This window comes from Falco peregrinus, chromosome 3, assembly GCF_023634155.1.
Source record: "Falco peregrinus isolate bFalPer1 chromosome 3, bFalPer1.pri, whole genome shotgun sequence".
Taxonomy (NCBI): Eukaryota; Metazoa; Chordata; class Aves; order Falconiformes; family Falconidae; genus Falco; species Falco peregrinus.
Genome location: NC_073723.1, coordinates 108,966,583 through 108,985,311, shown reverse-complemented (window position 1 = coordinate 108,985,311; position 18,729 = coordinate 108,966,583). Strand labels below are relative to the sequence as shown.

General features: G+C 46.6%; 1 protein-coding gene and 1 long non-coding RNA gene across 4 annotated transcripts in view; one reads left to right on the top strand and one right to left on the bottom strand.

Annotated features, from left to right (window-relative positions):
* Positions 1-7,938, bottom strand: part of DVL1 (dishevelled segment polarity protein 1) — a 104,686-nt gene extending 96,748 nt beyond the window's left edge. For all 3 annotated transcript variants that reach the window (XM_055800685.1, XM_055800686.1, XM_055800687.1), the window contains exon 1: positions 7,382-7,938. In XM_055800685.1, the coding sequence (XP_055656660.1) occupies positions 7,382-7,551 (170 nt within the window). In that variant the 5' untranslated portion in view covers positions 7,552-7,938. The remainder of the gene's footprint in view (positions 1-7,381) is intronic.
* Positions 7,361-15,580, top strand: LOC114012317 (uncharacterized). The gene is made up of 3 exons (XR_008746659.1): positions 7,361-7,500; positions 9,272-9,431; positions 14,075-15,580. It is a non-coding gene; the product is annotated as an uncharacterized LOC114012317 (long non-coding RNA).
* The last annotated feature ends 3,149 nt before the right edge of the window (positions 15,581-18,729 follow it).

Sequence of the window (18,729 nt, the reverse complement as noted above, 5' to 3'; positions counted from 1 at the left end):
AAAACTGTGCATACACTATGTGGAGGCGTTCATTAAATGAACAGTAGTAAACTTGTTTTTCTAACTTGTCCCGCTGCAGATCACTAGCCGCAGGAAGCAGACCAAACCTGATGTATCCCTTTAGCGTGTTTTCATAGCATTAGCTTTTAATAAATATAACATACTCCACCCTCAGAGCAGAGCAGTCCTCAGGTTCCAGCAGAAAAAGTGGTTGTTTTAAATATTTAGATTACATTACAGTTGGGACTTTAAAATAAGCAGTGACTTGTACTGTAGACAGCTATCAGGATCAGCTTGGCAGAATACGTGTAAGCTAACCTAGTGTGGTTACAAAGTATGAGCTTTGAGGTCTATTAGGCTGGTGTTCTTATACATATTTTTATTATTTGTACTACAATAGTGCTTTCTGATATCAGCAAACAGAAAAGCACCACAGTGCTAGATACTGTAAAAACATAAGTAGTAAGACACACAGTCTCCAGAAAGTTTATAAAATTCCAGCAGAGAAAATGGGAAAAACCTAAGAGAAATAAAAGCTATTCTCGTTAGGCAAACAGCTAACACAGGCCTCAATTCAGCACTACCCTTCAGTGTGTCCAAGTACTTTGTCGAGTCCAAGCCTAAGTCTGTGGCTGAATACATTTTTTTTTTCTATTTCCCAGGTCTTAATTCAGTGGTTTAACTATCCATTTTCTCCTACTAGGTAACAGTACTCCAGTACTCTCCCTTCCAGTCTTAAAATTTCTCCCTCCCTCTGAAAGCCTCTGTGTGGTTGCTGTTTATTCAGATACTCAGGCCAGCCGAGGACCTGAGTATTAGTAATTTTTTATTACTAATTAGTAATAAATTAGTAATCCAAATTTTCAGAATATTATTCCAGATTTATTTGATTAAATCAAGCTGAAACTTGGCCTTCACTTTTGAGCCTCTCCACCAACAGCAGATCAAGGCTTCTGCAATGTTTCCAGCATTTAACTGTGCAACAGACCATGCCGAGTGGCATGAAAGCTGGAAAGAACCCTGACCAACCCACTGAACTGTAAAGTCAAGAGTCACCATATTCAGTTTTATTAGTGGTCTCAAAGAGCTACTAAAAATATGAGCATCTTCGCAATCTGCCTATCTGGTTTGGTTTGTTGTTTGGGTTTTTTTGAGGAAAGCCTTCATTAAAAGGCATTCTCTTCCCACTGCACTCACTGCAGGTTACACGTTCAAACCAGTGCTGTTCATGTGACAGAATTAGTTCTGCTAGAAACTGGCTCAAAATTCAGTGCAGTTCAGAGGAAGACTTAGTGACTTCACCAGGCTTTGGATAAGACCCAAACGGAGCTTCAGCACTGCCAGATACCCTACTGTAGCCTCCCAAAGCAAAGCTGGCAGCAGCAGCAGCCGAGAAGGGTCATGAATCTTAGCCATGGGCTGTAACATGCCTTGCATTCATTTTCTTGGTCAACCGTGCTTGTTTACATCACAGGAACAACTGTCCCAGGGTGACCTGAAGACACCTTTGACTATTATGCAATCATTCCTTTCTAGCCTACAGACAGGCAAACCTGGCCAAAAAGGGTACAGGATAAAAAAAAAAAAAACTTTAAAAGAAACCCATCTGTTGCTCCATCTGTTCAACCAGGCTTGCTATCCAAAAGATATTTTCAGTAAACATGCCATAGGCAATTGCAACAATCTATACCGTAAATTATGTGACTGCATTACCAGTTGAAGCCCCAACCCTTTTTGACCTTGTGTCCAAGTAACCTGCTGTCTTTTTCTCAGCCAAACTGTACCTCAGATCTCTGGATATCTACTAACTGATGAAACAGCCTGAGATAATGGAGAAAATACAGAGGGTTAACACTGAAAGGACACAAAACTTCAGGAAGCCTGCTTTCATTAGTTCTACCCTCATGGAACTACTTCGTTACTCACTCACCCCTCCTAAAAAAACCCTGTTCCCTCAATAACACTGAGAGTAAAAGAGACTAAATGGGGAGGGAGATGCATGTGGGGAAACAAGCACACAGGGGGAGATTCTACAGGGATGCTTTGTAAAAATAATCTTGCTTGTATTTCAAGGCCAAAAGTTATACGGTACAACTCCTCCTATCTGCTTATCTACCTACCCATCATCCAGGTCAGTAACGTGGACGTCGTCTTGAATTGTCCGACTGCTCTGCAGACCCTCACATCCAGCACACATACAGGTCTTGCAGTCTGTGTAATATTTCTGACGTTTTCCCTTTATACACCTAAAATTCTTGCCAGAGCTTTCATCATAGCAGCTGCCTCACCATCCCCTTGCCTAGTTCTGATCCATACAGCCTCACTCTGTGGGTATCAATCCTTGTCACAGAGCTGCAGAGATCATTTTCCTAAACTTTTATTTTTAGTACATGCCCCTCTGCACATTAGTCTACCAGCTCCGTATTTTCTAATGCAAATATGAATCATTTGCCTTCATTTTATTCTGTTCCAAAAAAGACAGACTCCTACCTGTAACTGACCTATATCAGCCTCTGTCACCTGCTTGTTCAGTTTTCAAACAAGTATGGAGGTAGGCATCCTTTCATGTTGCTCTTTAGTCTTGAGAGGATCTCCTTAAAAACACCAGCAAAAATACCTCATTAAAATCTTTGTTGCAATAACTACCAAAAAAAAAAAAAAATAGAACCCCAAACCCAAAACCAGGCTCTTACTACTACACAGCAGAGTCCAGCTAAAAGGCAGACTCCTACCTGCAAGGCACTTTGGTCCAGTATGCTGCCTGATCCCTGAATAACTATGGAAATAGTTTTCCAAGCACAGAACTCAGCCCAAAAACCTTCTCTTGAGCTTGGCTAGCTCAGAGTCTAGAACTCTGTGGCACCTGATTGACAGAGAACAGGCAGAAATAAGGCTTCCACATTTTCGCCCAATGTTCCTTTCCCTGCTGAATTTTTACAACAGCTTTCATAGTTACATTTAATCAGCGTGGAATTCTGCAAATATAACACACAAATCAACATTCTGTTTTCCAAATTATCTACATCCAGTGTCCAAATGGCACTTCAAGCATCAATCATCTAAGCTTTATTGATTAACAGGCAACTCCTACTTTCATTTGTCTCCATAAAAATTATTTTGAGGTGGGTTTTTTTAGTATCTGGTCTCTAAAAGCTTTCCCAATTATTACATTTTTCTGCATCCCCACAGCTAGACACTAGTCAACTAAGACTCCTGTTTCTCAGTCAGGGCAAGGCTGAAAACAGAGACAATACCTTGCCTCTATGAGAAAAGACACAAAATAGTGCTTCTCATGTTCCTCTTCTATCAAAAATTGCCCCATTCAGCTCATAATCCCAATCCCAAACTGGATTCCTACTGCTTTAAATCACAATTACTTGTTAGTTTTCAACACATCAAGTATCCAAGAAAATCAATTTATGTGCAAGAAACAGCTGCACCTAAAAGTGCGGTTCCAAAGGAAGTTCTTTTGCTGATACCAAAGGAATGCCTGAAAAGCCACTCCTCAAAGTACTCCCTAAAGAAGTACAATCAAAAGAATATTAGTTCACACAATGGAAAGAATGAGGACTTGAACCTCACCCAGAAGGATGGCAGAACAGACACACTCTGGTATTCGATGGGGAAAGATTGCAGAGCCGAAGATCAGCTTGCTCTTCCCATCCTGCAGCACTGCAAGGCACCCGCAGCACCAGCTCCTGCCCCAGTGATATTTGTTCCCTGAACAGCGCAAAGGAAGCCAGAACAATGCAGGAGAGAGCATATTTATCCACGTGAGCATTCGTACAGACCATGTATTTGGTACAGTTCCTCCTCTGCATCTCTCCTGCCATAACCATGTCGCAGCACAGCATCCTATACTGATCAGAGATGAAACAGTAGCAGGGAGTCTCAAAGCAGGTTACTGTGCAGCAAAATTAAAACACATAACTTATGGGAACACCTGGATTACATACACATGTAATTTTGTATTTTTGGCATTTTATGACAGTGTTTTTACAGGAAAACCTGCAGAAATACCAAATATTTAAGAGCAGACAGGTAGGAATTCCTCTTTTAGGACTTGCCATGCAGATTCATTATGAATCATTTGGACCCAACAGTTTATGCAACTGTCAGAGGCCCAGTCACGAGAGCCCAGGCATCACAAACCATAGCTTTATTTTCTGATGTATTCATTGCCATTTGTCAATCATCGAAGAATCAACAAAATTGCATTATACATTATTGCAAGGTCCTGTGTGGCCGTAACCTTAGAATTAACAATTCCAGTGATCAGAAGTGACGTCTGAGCTCTTCCCCTGGAAAGAATCTGTCGCTGTAAGCAACTAAGCAAGCTGACGACACAGCTCCTTGTCTATAAAACACATATCACAAATATCACCTTTTCTAGATTTCATTGCTGGCGGATACTATCACATAAATGAGTCTGATCCTGTAATGTCCCTGCTTAAGTTCCCACTGATTAGAATAAAAACAGAAGCTACACAGCACTTCCAAGGGCTGCGTCTTAAAGTCAGAACACAGTTAGGCATCCTGCATCTGGGAAACAACATCAGATCTACAGACAGAGTCAGTAGAAAAGCCTGGGCTTTCACAATAAAGACAGATCCACCCCATCAAGAGTCAGTCCAGAAGTCACCCTTGAGAATGACACGGCACAGGGAAAAGTGTTTTTAAATCAAAGTAACACTGCCAGGAAATTCAAGATGAACGTTCCACATTGTATCTATTTTCCACAGAATGTAACATGGAGACTAAAAGGCAGAGTAACAAACTAAACTGTAACAGAAGTTCAGGAGGATATACACCATTCCCACAGCTTTCCTCTCCTGCCACTTCCCAGAAGCACAGCTGAAAGCAGGCTGGTAACCCAACACAGGTACACAAAGCACGTAACTGCTTAATTTCATAACACAGCTCGATATGGCTTCAACCCATATTCCATTCCAACCCTTAGCAACTCTATCTTTCATGCTTGGAAACAATTCAACACATCCACTGTTTCTGAACACGATTATTTATTACATTATCTCAGGATCCAGGAAAGGCTGCGCCTTAATTACAACAACATGTGCAGTATTGCGAAGTCGGTTCCCGATCACTGGCTTCTCAAGGAGGCTCCACTTCTCCAGGAAAACATTTGCTTTCCTAACACAAGAAGTACTTTTCACTCCACATTGGGATTTACAAACCGCCCTGCCAAGCAGCAGTCACCATGCCAGATCACAGCTCCGCACAGCCATTCAGCAGCAATATGAAGAACAGAAGACCAGAACTGCAGAACACTACATTTAAAACCAAAATGTTACTGTAGTTGAAGCCTAAGTACCACTTACAGAACACACAGAAAAGAATTTCTTTGGAGGACATTTTCAGGCACCGAAGGTAGAAATTAGATACACAATTTTGTTCTGGTTAGTGGCAACTGCATCTATAATTACCTATTCACAACAACAATAAAAAAAAGTCAGCTTGAAGACAAGATGATGAAAATAGCCCAAATTTACTATTAACACTTGCTAAGACAGTCAAGATTCATGTAAGTTATCTTCTGCTTTTCTTCTAATTCTCTATTTTTCACAAGTATTTAGGATTCAGAGGGGAACATATATCTGGTTGACCAACAAAAGCAAACAATAATCTGACTGACAGCTTACTGCCTTGCAAGAGTCACCATCTATAGAGTCACTTTAGCTGTCTCAAGACAATGGACCAGCACCCTAACGGATTCAGCAGTTTATTTGAGACTGTTGTTTAAATAAGAGAGACAGCATTTACAGGTCCTAATCCTCATCACCCACTTGCAGCCCTTCATCTTCCATCATCTCCATTCCCAAGACAACACAAGAAAAACAGACAATTTGCACCCCGGTTTCCAGGCTAACGAGAGGGTCAGCTGTAGGGCTGACGTTACTAACTCTGTTACCTGGTCAAAGAACAGCCCAAGCACGTTGAAGATCTTCCTAGTACGTTCAACATGCACAGTTTACATTTTTCTAGCGCTACGTTTCTGTAGCAGTGGGAATGAACACATACGCTGTCCCAACAAACCCAACATCTTTTATCGAGGTTGCACCACAAAAACTGAAGAGCTTGAACTTATACGACACCCGCAGGATTTGTGTCCCTGCCACTTGAGGGTGAAGGAGAGAAATTTATGCACAGACGATTTCAAAGACCTTATTTTGAAAACAAACAGTTTGTATAGCTGTTTCCCCCCAAAATGTTTTCACAATCCAGACAAACAAGAAGCCAAGACATGAACAGTCCTACAGTAACACGCCAATACTAACAACTCGCCACATAAGAAATACATGTCAACAAACAATATCCACATTCCACCAGGGATAAAAACACAATTAACATTAAAAGCTTCGGGTCTCCCAGATAAAAAAGGAGGCTACACAATGTGTATGAGGATGCTGGGGGTGGTTGATCTCACCAAACATCATCCAGGGCGTTATTTTAGAGTCAGGTCCAGATTAGTTTCCCACAAACCTGCTCTCTTTTGTACCAGCAAGGTATTTAAATACCTTTATTATAATATATTTATATACAAGTTATTTTAAAACCGTCTTGCCAGCGACAGATGTGCATACAAAGGCGAGCGATCTCCTACAAAAGGATTAAGAAATCTGGAAAGTTGCAAAGCGTCGAAGGGGGCGGGGGGGGGTTAGTGGGTGATTTTATTACGGCTGTAAATAAACCCGGTGGCAGGCTGAGCGGGACCGGAGGGACATCAGATCCCCCCAGCTGCAGCCTGGAGGGGCCGCAGCGGCGCTGGCAGCCTGCCCCGCACCGGGACCCCCCCCCCGCCCCGCAGCGGAAAGCCCGCACCGGGACCCCCCCCCGGCCCCGCAGCGGGAAGCCCGAGCGCTTCCATGGAGGAAGCCGCCGCTCCCAGCGCTGCGCCTCGCGGGCCGCCCGCAGCCTGCCCCGCCGGGGGCCGGGGCTCCTGACAGCTGCGGCCGCCGCTCACACAGCCCGGCCCCAGGCTGCGGCCCGGCCCCGACGGCCGAGGGGCCTCCGCGCTCGGCGGGGCTGCCAGCCCCCGGGGCGGCCGGGCGGGCCGCGGGGCAGGGCCCGACCCCCCAGCCGGCGCCGGCCGGGCCGCCATGTTAGCGGCGGCGGCACTCGCGGCTTCCCCCGGGTGCCGGCGGGGCCTAGCGCCGGGCGGGCGAGGGCCGCACCCGGGCCGCCGCCGAGCCCCCCCAGCCCGGGCGAGGCAGCGCCCGCCGCCGCGGCCCGGCAGGTGCGTCCCGCCCGGGGCTGAGCGCCCTCCCCTCGGCTGTCAGCGGGCAGGGGCGCGGGGAGGGGAGGAGGGCCGGGCCCGCCGCCCCCCGCCCCGGCAGGCGGCCCCGCCGCCCGCCCCGCTCACCCGAAATCCTGGTCCATGGACTTGAAGAAGAACTTGTAGCTGTGCACGGGCCGGTTGCTGAGGACATTTTTGAAATCGGCCAGAGTGACTTTCTCCGGCGGGACGGGCAGCTTCACCAGGTACGGGGTCTCCTCCTCGTCGATGTGGTAGATGATTTTAGTCTCCGCCATGGGCGAGGGGGAGCGGAGGGGAGGCGGCCCGGGCCCCCGCCGCCGCTCGGCTCCTCTCACGGCCTGCGGCCCAGAGCCGCCCCCGACAGGAAGGCAGCTCCCAGCGCCCGGCCGCCGCCGCGCAGGGGCTCCTCGGCCGGGATTTCGCTCCCTGCACTGCTCTCTAGCTGCCCGACCCGGGAACGGCAGCCCGCCGCCGCCCGCCCCGCCTGCATCCTCCGGCCGCGGCTCGCCGCACCCCCCGCTCCTCCTCTCGCCGCCGCGCTGGGCTGCGGCCCCCGCGGAGCCCGTCCCCGGGCAGCGGCGGGAGGCGGCGGGGGCGCGGGGCGGCCGGGCCTGCCGCCCTCCTGCCGCCGCCGCCGCTCTGCACGCCCCGCCGCCGCGCTCCCGCACGCTGCCCCCTGCTGGCGCGGCGGCGCCACGGCACGGCCAGGCACGGCACGGCACGGCGCCACGGCTGGGCCCGGGCGGCACGGCATGGCGCGGTGGCACCACGGCCGGACCCGGCACGGCACTGCCCGGCGCTGCCTGCCACCCCTGCAGCCCCCGGGTGGGTGAGCCGTGCCGCCGTGCCTGGGACATGAGCGGGCCGGCAGGGGGGCACGGAATCCGGGCGGATTTCGAGCAGGCAGGGCAGATGCAGGTTTCAGCAGATGCAGGTTTTGGCAACCGCAAGGCATCGGCCCCATCCTTCCCAGGGGAGCTGGGTGCCAAGGTGCTGAGCGCCCGCTCCTTGCCCTGAGCATCACCCTTCGCCTTCGGGCTGCTCGGGGCACGAATGCAGCTCCGGGCACCCCTGGCGTGGCATGAGCTGCCCCAGTGCAGCACCAACATGCTGCTCTCCCTGCATGAGCATCCTATGGAAAACAGCTGGTGTCCCAGTAAATGTGCCTCATGGGCTCCAGCAACGCTGCTGGCCCCCTTGCAATGCTGCCCTTATTTCCTCCTTCTAGGAATTAGCAAACACTTCCCAGGCACAGACCCCAGGCATTGTACAACGGCGGGCAGTGTCCTTACACCGCAGCAGGAAAAGGGAGTTACATTACTATACGTATACTCGCGTTAGTAAAGCGTTCTAGCTGAACTCAGCGGTCCCTACAAAAGACGCAAGATACATTCTCTGCGATCACTTTAGAGGAGAGATGGGCAGGGCAGAGAACCGACTGACGTGACCCACAGCGTTACAAGGGCCAGCAAACCGCTGAATTCCAGGTATCTGGAGGATTCGGACCCCTCGCCCCCAGCAGCCCCGTGCCCTTTTGTGTCTCCTGGGAGCTGAGGTGGGTTCTGTTCAAGCGATGAGCTCACGGATTCTCTGCAGATCATGACATTTTCCGCAGTGCAGTTGGCTTCTCCACAGCTTATGCTAATAAGAGAGCGGAGACACATTTGTGGCTTAGAAGAAATGGCTTTTAATAGCCACTTCAATGGAAGCCTGTTGGGCACGGAGCTCGCTGAGGTGCTTGGCACAGAGCGAGCTAAGGGTTGCTGGTCAATGCTATCAGGTGACATAGGTATGTTTTAGAGCACACGTGTTTTGCAGGTGATACACTTGGGAAGAGTTCACCTTTCTTTCTAGAAAACCCCAAAAATGACAGCCAGAAAAGGAAGATTTCAGAACTGTGTGCTTAGGTCTCAAGGAATTTTTTGTTCATTGAAAAAATACTTCTTCTGGAAAATCCCAAGCTAATCACATTCTCTCTTTTACCCTTTCAAAGAGAGAAATAGTCTTTCAATATTCTTTCAAACTTCCCAGAATATTCCGCTGCTTTCTGAGAAGGGCTAAATCCCAGCTCAGGGACTGAACTACCTGCGGCACTGGACAGATTTTTCTACCAGCTTGAAACAGAGGAGCCAACTGTGTTAGAGGCTGCCAAAAGGTTTGTTAACATTATTGCTATTTATTATTTTCAATTTTCTGAAAGTTTAATCATTACCAGTTCCCAGATCCTACCAGCACACTACCTACCACATGAACGCTGAGATACCGCTTCCAGAGCCCAATTGTCCTAGGCAGAGCCAGATCTGGTACCTCTCTACCAACAGCAGGGTTAACCCGCAACTCAACAAGATTTAACAATATTGAAAAAAACCCAAAATCGTCAAGTATCTGCTGTCATTTCTGGTACAGTGAAGCAATTATGAAATCACATTCACTGGGGCTCTCCAACGCCAGTGATTTGCTCATCTGCTGACATTCATACCACTCAACACTGCCCAACTTGGAACGCTTGCATGCTCATCAAGCAAGGTAAGGTAAAAAGCAAAGGTATGGCCTTAGTCTTCATCACCTAACTAGCTATTTGGTACTGGTTTAAGTCAGGAATGACCTACTTAGTACACTGCAAAGAGTACTTCCCAAGAATGGTAGCCACCGATGGTCAGGGATTTCTCACTCTTTTAGTTTTGGAATTCTGAAAGAGTAAGGCGTAAAGTACTGAAGATTTCCACGAACTATGCATTCAGCTTTCTGTCCTGTGTGTATGCGCAGACACATGCCACGGTTCTGCAAGCACCTGCGAATACTCTTGGTATGGAGAGTATGCCCTGAATCCGTCAATTCCACCACACACAAGAATCTCTGAGCAAGAATGGGGAAGGCTTCCTTTGGCAGGACAGTAAAATAACTCTCATACAGGCTATATTTTCTGAGATACTGAGCTTTATGTTGGTTTTGCAGTATGAAAAACTTCAGGTTTTACTTAATGACCTCCTGAATTCCTCAAAGATGCAGGTGGTATCCACACAATGATAAATCTGCAAAGAGCTCTGTTCTTGCTCTGTTAGCTTCGCTTTTACTTTTGACAACTGATAATACAATGAGTTGTGTAATTGTCAGATGACTACCTTGGAACAGGCACAGTAAGACTGGATCTATGACTCACAAAAAGCTTTCTGTGTCCCCATAAAGCATAGAAGAGAGGAGATAACCCACTTTCACATTACAGTCCAACCACAAGCTAATCCAATTAAAGAGCGGACATAGGAACGCAGAATACACCACCTTAGCAAACCACTGGTCCATCAGGGCTAACACCTTGCTTCTTGCAGAGCTCAGGGCTTAACATTTCAGTGGAAAATAAATATAAGGCATAAAATCTCTTGCTATTAGTGCTGTGCTCTCCCTGATAGAGCAAATAGTCTTGCTGACTCCTGCAGGAAGCAGGTAGTGTCCTGAGGCATAAAAGCTGCTGCCTACCCTTTTCTTAATAGCGGTGCACTTCGTTACCCCATAGAGAACAAGCAAGCCCTTTTAAAAAGCCATCCTTTGAATTATAGTGATGGCTTTTGCTTATCTCAGTGAATTCGAAACACTCATCACACTCCGGACGCTTAGCAAAAAAGTATTTGTTTTAAAGAGATACGACAAAAAGAAACCCAAAGCTCCAAGTGTCAAAACTGTGACTTGGGACCCTTTCTGAGATTTCATGGATATTTCTTATCCACCTGCAAGAATTTATCTTTCACTTGGAGGATGATTTTTTCTCAGGAGTCAGTCGCTGGCAGTTTTGCCACTCATGTTGATAAAATCAGGTGTGACTATGAGGTCCTTTCATTTGGGCAGTCAACCCTAGGAAATGAAGACTTCTGTTTTCATTTGTTTCAGTAACACAGCAGGATCAATGTGGTTAGTGTCGCCCCGAGCATCCCATCATGTACTGCCAGCTATCCGTGCCACTTGTAGGACCAGTGGTACCCTACAAGGAGGCCAGTAGTGTGGATGTATTAGAAACTAAACTGATGACACCCGCTAGCCATGGAAGATTCCTTCCAGACTGGAATCACAGTGACACAAAATCTGGGTTGTCAAAGTACTGAGTCCCATCAGTAGATCTAGTCTTTATATTCCTTTGCTTAAGTATTTTCTCCAAAATGACCATTTTAAATGGTTTTAAAATAAAAGGAGAAACTGATTTTGGACTTTTACCATTGAAGGGCTGTATCAGAAGCTGGTGTCTAAGTGAACCACACAGGATCTGTTAGCCAACCTATTCCTCGTCTTCAGAGATCCTAAGTTTTCCCACAGGGCGCACTATGTGAAGACTTTCAGCACATTCAAAAAGCCAAGTTATGCAGCTACTCTTCATCTCTGGAGCAAAGATTCCATCTCGTTCTGCCAATTCACACAGGCAAGATTAGCATCAATGCAGAATAAGAACTAAACATGGAAATGATCCTAAGAGAGGAAGAGAAGCAGAAATAAATAACTGCAACCACACAGTTTGGATGTGCTTAAAATTAGGATGCTGTAGGCTGGCTCCCAAGCTGGGACACGTCAGCAGGATGCACCCCAAGTCAGTTCACGCTACTCATGGATCTGGTCTAAAAGATCTGCAAGGGTGTTTTTTTTCCTTTTATTCTTCCTCTCTGTGCAGCAGACCTTGGGCACAGTCAGGTCATGGCAGTATTTGGTCCCTATGGTTTAGAAGAAAATAAAGACATAAAACACTAGAGGGAGGCAAAACCTTTGCAGTCCAGCCATCTGCTCTCCAGCCTCCCTGGCAAAGCTCCCCAGGGCTTTCATTGCCACTAGATTCAAATACAAATAAACCCAAATAAACCTGAGGGGGAAATGACAGAGGGTATTTTCAGTGACATTTCCAAAAACCCTCTTAACTGAGGAACGTGTGTTATGGAGGGATATTGCCCTACTGGTCTGTAGGCATGAGCACTGTATACTTTGCACGGGAGGGGGAATAAAGAAAAGGACAACATTCATGTTGGTGCTCTACAGGGACTGCTAAACAGGAATTAGAAGAATGGAATGGAAAACATTAACCAGCATCGTCAGCAGATGCACACAACATATGGGATTCATGGGAGGAGATACTCTTCATTCCTGTTTCAGTCACTTTTTCATCTAACTTGAGTCAATTGATGATTGTTCAGTTACTGCTATGGAAAGTCAGTTCTGTTACGGTGTGATCCTGGACTGCTGGAAGAATTATCACACTGAACAAACTATGTTCCTGTCTTTTCAAGGTCTCCCAGCAATAGCAAACCTCAAGTGAAAACCACTCATATGGAATGGCATCAACCTCCCTACCCCTGCTACAGAAATGCTGCTAACTTCTGTCTCGGAACTCAACGGTACTTTAAAACAACAGCCAAAACAGTGGAGATGAGTCTGGAAAGATGTGAAATGTTATTGCAAAAGGCAACAGGTTGAGCACTTTGAATCACTGAGTGACATCAAGCTGGTATGGATGGAAGTACCTTTATCTCCATCATGTGCTTGTGGTAGATGGGTCTTCAGAGGGAAATTTGTATGAGATGCTCTGGTGTCTGGGCAAAAAGCTCTGACTGAAAGCAAGAAGTGATGCCTTCCAGGCAAGCCCTTCCTTGCTGCTGAATCACATACACAAAGCGCTGTGGGTTAGAACATCAGTACTCCAGCTACGAAAACTCAGCACTCCCACACTTTTTTCTGGAGCCTTCTTAGTGCCAGTCATGGAGAACCAGTCACTAGTGCACACGTAGACTTTTGGCAGTCTCAAGCATTTGCAAACACTTGCACACGATGCGCACCTCATCAATGAGTTTAATGTTGATCCCAGCTCATACTCATCCTGACTCAATCTATTTTCTTTCCTCAGCCATCTTCTGGTTCTCCTACCTCTTCGTAAGCAGCTGCAGCACTTTTTTAAAAGGGGAGAGCCACACTTGAAAAATGTCCCTGCAGCAACTGTCTTCAGAGCAGCTGATCTACAGAGCCACATACACGTTTAGAAACTTGGCCTCTAGGAAACAGTGGAGGCTTTTTGCTTACAAATGTCTATTTGGATCGTTATCCTACTTCTCTCTGTTCCCTGGTGTTTCTTCTTCCCCTCAGAAATTTGTTCTGGTAATGACTAACAAGTCCCTCTCCATGGGCAAGACTCTCCTCACCGGAGGCAGGAGGAGAACGGGGATAATCTGGACTTCATTTCAGACAAGTCAAAGACAATGAAAATATTTAAGTGGTCTGCAAAGCAGGCCCCGTGGTTGCTGAATTAGTTGGGGTTTTTTTGTTTCCAGCTGCTTTCCTGGAAAATCAGACCCACTGCCTACAGAGACAGAGAAAAGTAGCAAGATGCCCCAGCAACAAATAACCAACAGTGCCTGGGCTGGAGTCTGCAGAAACCCCATGTACCAGCAGAAAAGAACAGGGCTCAAAGCATTAATGACACTATGCAGTAAGACCTCACTCTTCAAGATAATTGTGTAATTGCAGCTACCCTTTTTTTGCAGGCTCCCCCATGTTTAGAAAAAAGAAAAAAAAAGTGCCACACTGGGTTCAAGAGGGAACCAGGCAATTTGTACATGCACAGTGTCAGGCAAGTACAAATAAACAGGCCTGCAAACACTGCATTTGTATTTTTGAAGCCCCCCAAAAAACTCCACTCAAGCTCCATATTCCCCCAACGAAGAACAGATACAGAAATCCAATCCAACATGTGTCAGTCACCTCCATCCACCAAAATGGTAGCATCTCTAGCTCCCAACATCAACGGTATAATTTGAATATTGGTTTTTTTTACAGCATGGTGCTCTAGTTTGCCTGTGGCATTTAAGAGGAGGGGAAAAAAAAAAAAAAAGGTAAGTTTAAATCTTAGGAAAATGCTGTTGAGTCAGATGTTCCCAGTGGGGCTGGCATCAGCTCCAGGATGATCTCACTTTGCCCAAAGTATCTTTTTTCAGGAGGTCTCATTTGGCTTCCCCTCACCATGAAGAATCTCACCTACAGATTGTAGCAGGGGCTGACCAGGAAAGTCCCACAACAATACCAGAATGGGTACTTCAGAGGAGATCTTTGTCGTACATGGCCCCTGGCTCTACCTGCTCAACTTTTTTCTTTGTTGTAACAGAATTAATTTTCTGATCACTCGTTCTCAGCGACAGCAGAGGCCAGAGAGAAGGAACTACTCCCCACCTCCTTCTCACTGTCTTCAGCTCCCAACCCTTTTAACCTAGGGTTTACACACACACCTACACCCCCACACACCCCCACACCCTCCCCAGTTATCTGAGAAGACACAAGCAGCCATCACTGGGCAATCCACCCTAGTGAAGACGTGGTATGAAATGGCTGGCTGTAGTATGATTTCCAACCAGGTGAGAGAAAAGATAATACTTCCACCAGAGGTAGACAAGCCGGTCCATAATCTTAGTTTGCTAAATGCACTTCTTTGCCACTTTTTAGCTTCGTATCCTGCTTTGATCCTTCAAATTCTTGCACCTGCACTGTCCATCCATGCAGCAATACAAGCTGTTTCCATCAGTGTCCCTGGAAGAACTCTGTCATGCCAGCTGGGATACTACTCAGTGGGTGGAAGCCCTCCAAGAGCAGAATGTGCAGCAGGAACTTTGCAAGGTGTTAGTTCTGCAAGGAAAAGAGGAATTTGGGCTGGAAGCGAAGTATAAAACTGTGCAGCTAACTATTCCAGCAGGACATGTTACCTTCCCTTCTGGCCCTGCCAAATTATGTACTATGAAGGAGCTGCCAGCCTTCAGTTCTGATAGATGCTTTGAACATACCATCTACAGCTGCAGATCTGTTCAGTATACAACACTTCTGAAAAGCTAAAATCCGTCTGCGGGCCCTATGACCAAGTCAAATGATGATGTCCCATGTGGAAACCACATTGAAATCACTGGAATAACTTATTGCATCCGCTCTGCACTTTGTCAAGCACTTTGGGATGCTCCAAGATGAAATATACTGCACAGCTATTGGGAAGAATTAGTAATGCTGGCTAATGGCTTAGATAGCATCTCCAAAGAGCAAGAAATAAAATCAACCTTAACTTGAAACTCCATTATATTCTCCTTTATTTCTTAAATGTTAGGAGAGTTACAGAACAATGATAAATGGTAAAAGTTAAGTGACAACAATAATGAAAATTAATTCTGTTACAACAAAGAAAAAAGTGTTACGGAACAAGCCCTCCTCTCTGTCTTGAGAGGAAGCAGAGCATGCACAGAGCTGAAAAGAAGGGGCTCTTGTTCTCGTCTCAGTTTTAACCCCTTTCAAGGTCCCTTTTCTTGTTCCACAACAAGGGCTTGCAGTCCATACATCACCCTAAAAGAGACTTCCATTTCTCTGCCCTCACTGAGCTACAGTACTCACTGAGAAGTAATTGGTATAAAAATACTAGGGGTTATTACTATTTTAACTAACTGAACATAAAATGCATGTCTCGGGAAACCAAGGAGACTATAACAAGGCAAAGTCTGCCAAGAGCCTGCCAAGTGACAGGTAAAGAAATCAATCAAGATGCAGCATGCCATTAGTACAGTGAGAACATTACTCTGAATAACTCAGGTGAAGCACGTTTACCCAAGTGCTACACACCTCAACAAATTGCTTCTCCACGAGAGGCAAGTTACTGTACCGTATGAGGGCAAGAAAGGCTGAGATGAGAGAGAGAGAGAGAGAGAAAGCCAACCTGTCTAGAATTGCATGGAGTCTAAGGCAAAGTAGGAACTGAAAACAGTGGTCCTGCCCCTAAGCCTAGTGGATAATCGTGAGTCAAGCCTTCTAAATTTCATTTGCAGGATCAGCTACGTAGACTTCATGCCGATGCCAAAGACTGCCAGAATACAAGTGCACATGTGAAGGACCTAAATGGCTTTTCACCAGTATTTAAGGCCAAACAGCCTTTAAAAATTCCTCCGTGTTAAGAAATAAACAAACAAAACTCTTCAGTTTAGCATTCAGTTTTCTTTCTCTCTTTTTTTCCCAACAGTTTGCAACACAACTGGTTACCCAGCAGTCTTGCCTGGATCTCTTTCAACCAGAATTTTAACATACTAAATTACATACTGGATGTGGCATGCTGCTTTTGAAAACCACTGTTCTGATCATCAGTCCCATCACACAATGTATGCCACTCCTGAAAAAAAAAAAAAAGGGCCAGAATCTCAACTTGGGCTCCTATCTTGATCAGCCTAGGCTTATCCTGGCGTGTCTGACCATTACCCAAATTCAAACTAGTGATCAAAGCAAAAATGAGGAACTTGTAAAGTTCTTCCTAGTCCTTGTTTCAAAGAACATATTAATTTTTTTTCCCCTTAAGCTATTTTGCAGCCTAGAAGTCAAATAAAATATTTAAATGCCTCTGGAGTTTATGAGTAACCCCACTTTGAGCTGGTGTCTGTATGAGCTGTGCGGAGCAATTCGAACTGGCAAGTAAAGATCTCCAACCTTTGACTCACAGACATGAAAGGGAGGGAGAAAGACGTTAATGACAATTGCTTGAGACTGTGCCACCCTGATGGAATAACCAGCGCAGCCTTATGCACCTGCAGGAATGCGGCTTGGATTTCAATCAGGTCCAGCCAAAGGCAGCCTGCTCTGGGGGAAGGGCAAGCAAAGAGAGCCCCCAGCCCAGCCCCAGACCCTCCTTTCCGCCCGTCACGGGTCTGCCCAGGCCGAGTGCTTTTGTAGGGGTGACTCTTAAGTGAAAATAAAGGCCATTAACCACGAATCACAGAAACTGTCCAGAGAGCAGTGGAAGGGCTAAGCAAACTAAAAAATAAGGATCTGCCCAGCTGTAGCTTATGAAGGCTCGCCTCCACCTCTACTGTTACATTCTTTTAATACTTGTAATATTTGAAGGCATTAAAAATAAGGGTCCCCAAAATATTTATTCTTTAACCCAGTCCTCAGTAACAGAGAGAAGTATTAATACCTATAAAACTTGACACGGTCCGTTTACCATTCCTATAAAAACTATGCATCGAAGTACTGACGTCCTAGCTTCTGAAGAGCCAACACAGTTCCTTCTGGTACGCAGGAGGTCTCACCCACCACGCTTCTGGCAGAGCTACGGAGCTGAGCTCCGCTCCTATGTAAGTAGCTACAACTTGGCAGCCATCACCCCCAGCACAGTGTGCCTCCGAGCTGCTCCGAGCCTTACTGAGCCCCCTCACACACCAGCAGCCATCAGTGGTGGCGGCGGGAGGAGGGAGAGGGGGTCTGAAATGGGATTGAGGTGTCCAAGAACATTGGTGTCAGTCAGACGAGACACCCACGTTGGCAGGGGTGGGAAGGGTTGGCTATGGGACTTGACATTGGTTCCTACATTATGGGGAGCTCTCAAAACAGCACCACACCCTCACAGTACATGTGTTCCTGCAGCGGGCAGCTTCACCCAGCTGTGACAACCACTCTTTCCAGTTTGACCAGACTCGTGCCTCTGTTAGACGGCAGTGATGTGAGAGAAATAGCAAGGGTGGCTAAAACAACAGCCAAGGCACGTACCATACCAGGCAGCAGGTCACATTCCCAACTGTTCAGCTGGTAGACTGAGATGCTTTCCTTGGACCACAGCTACTTCAGCACCTGCAAAGACCTCAGAATTCTCCATCCCCAGAAAGAAATCCACACTGAGATACCAGTTGCAAGCAGAGCACTACTTCAAGACTGAAACCACACCATCACCCTCACGGTAGTTCCACACAAGGTCCTCTTCACACTTCCACCACCCACAGCATCCTGGAGACCCTAACCCAGTTCCACCCAGTCACCAAGCCCACGTGCAATCCCTCCCTCTGCCATCCTCTTCAGACCACCAAAGAGGAGGCTGGGAACCCTTGGCCATCTCCACCCTTACACAGGAACACAAGCCACTGCCATCACAATCACAACAGCAGGAAAGACCTTTGCTTCTGTGCCCCAAAGACAATGGGTGTACTTGGTTTGGGAATGGTGCCACAGAATATCCTGAGCAGTCAGAGAGGCTGTGTGGAACTGTTGACATTCTCCAGCTTTCCTGATTCTTTAACTTGCTTGGATTACAACACTGAGTTACTGACTTCCAATTTTTTGACATCCCCACCTGACATACTATTAATATGTAGAACGTTCCTTCAGCCCAAAGCCCCATTATCTCAGGTATCCCTGAGCTCCTGCAAAAAAAAATCCACAAGAATGGACTCATCTCCCTCCTAAACTCCCCTTCTGAGACCCTGGCCCATGAAAATTCCTAACAGGCCATTTAGTGGAGCGTGTTCTTACTCTTGGTCCTCATGGTCTGCTCATGAGAAGCTACTCCTTTCAACAATCTGTCTACCTGTGCTGTAATCATACCTTGGTTCTGAAGTGCACACAAGCTCTGTGTGACCTGGATCCACCCAAGGACTGCAGGAGAATCACCTTCCAGATTCCACACAGGAGTTTAGCCCTCTCCATAA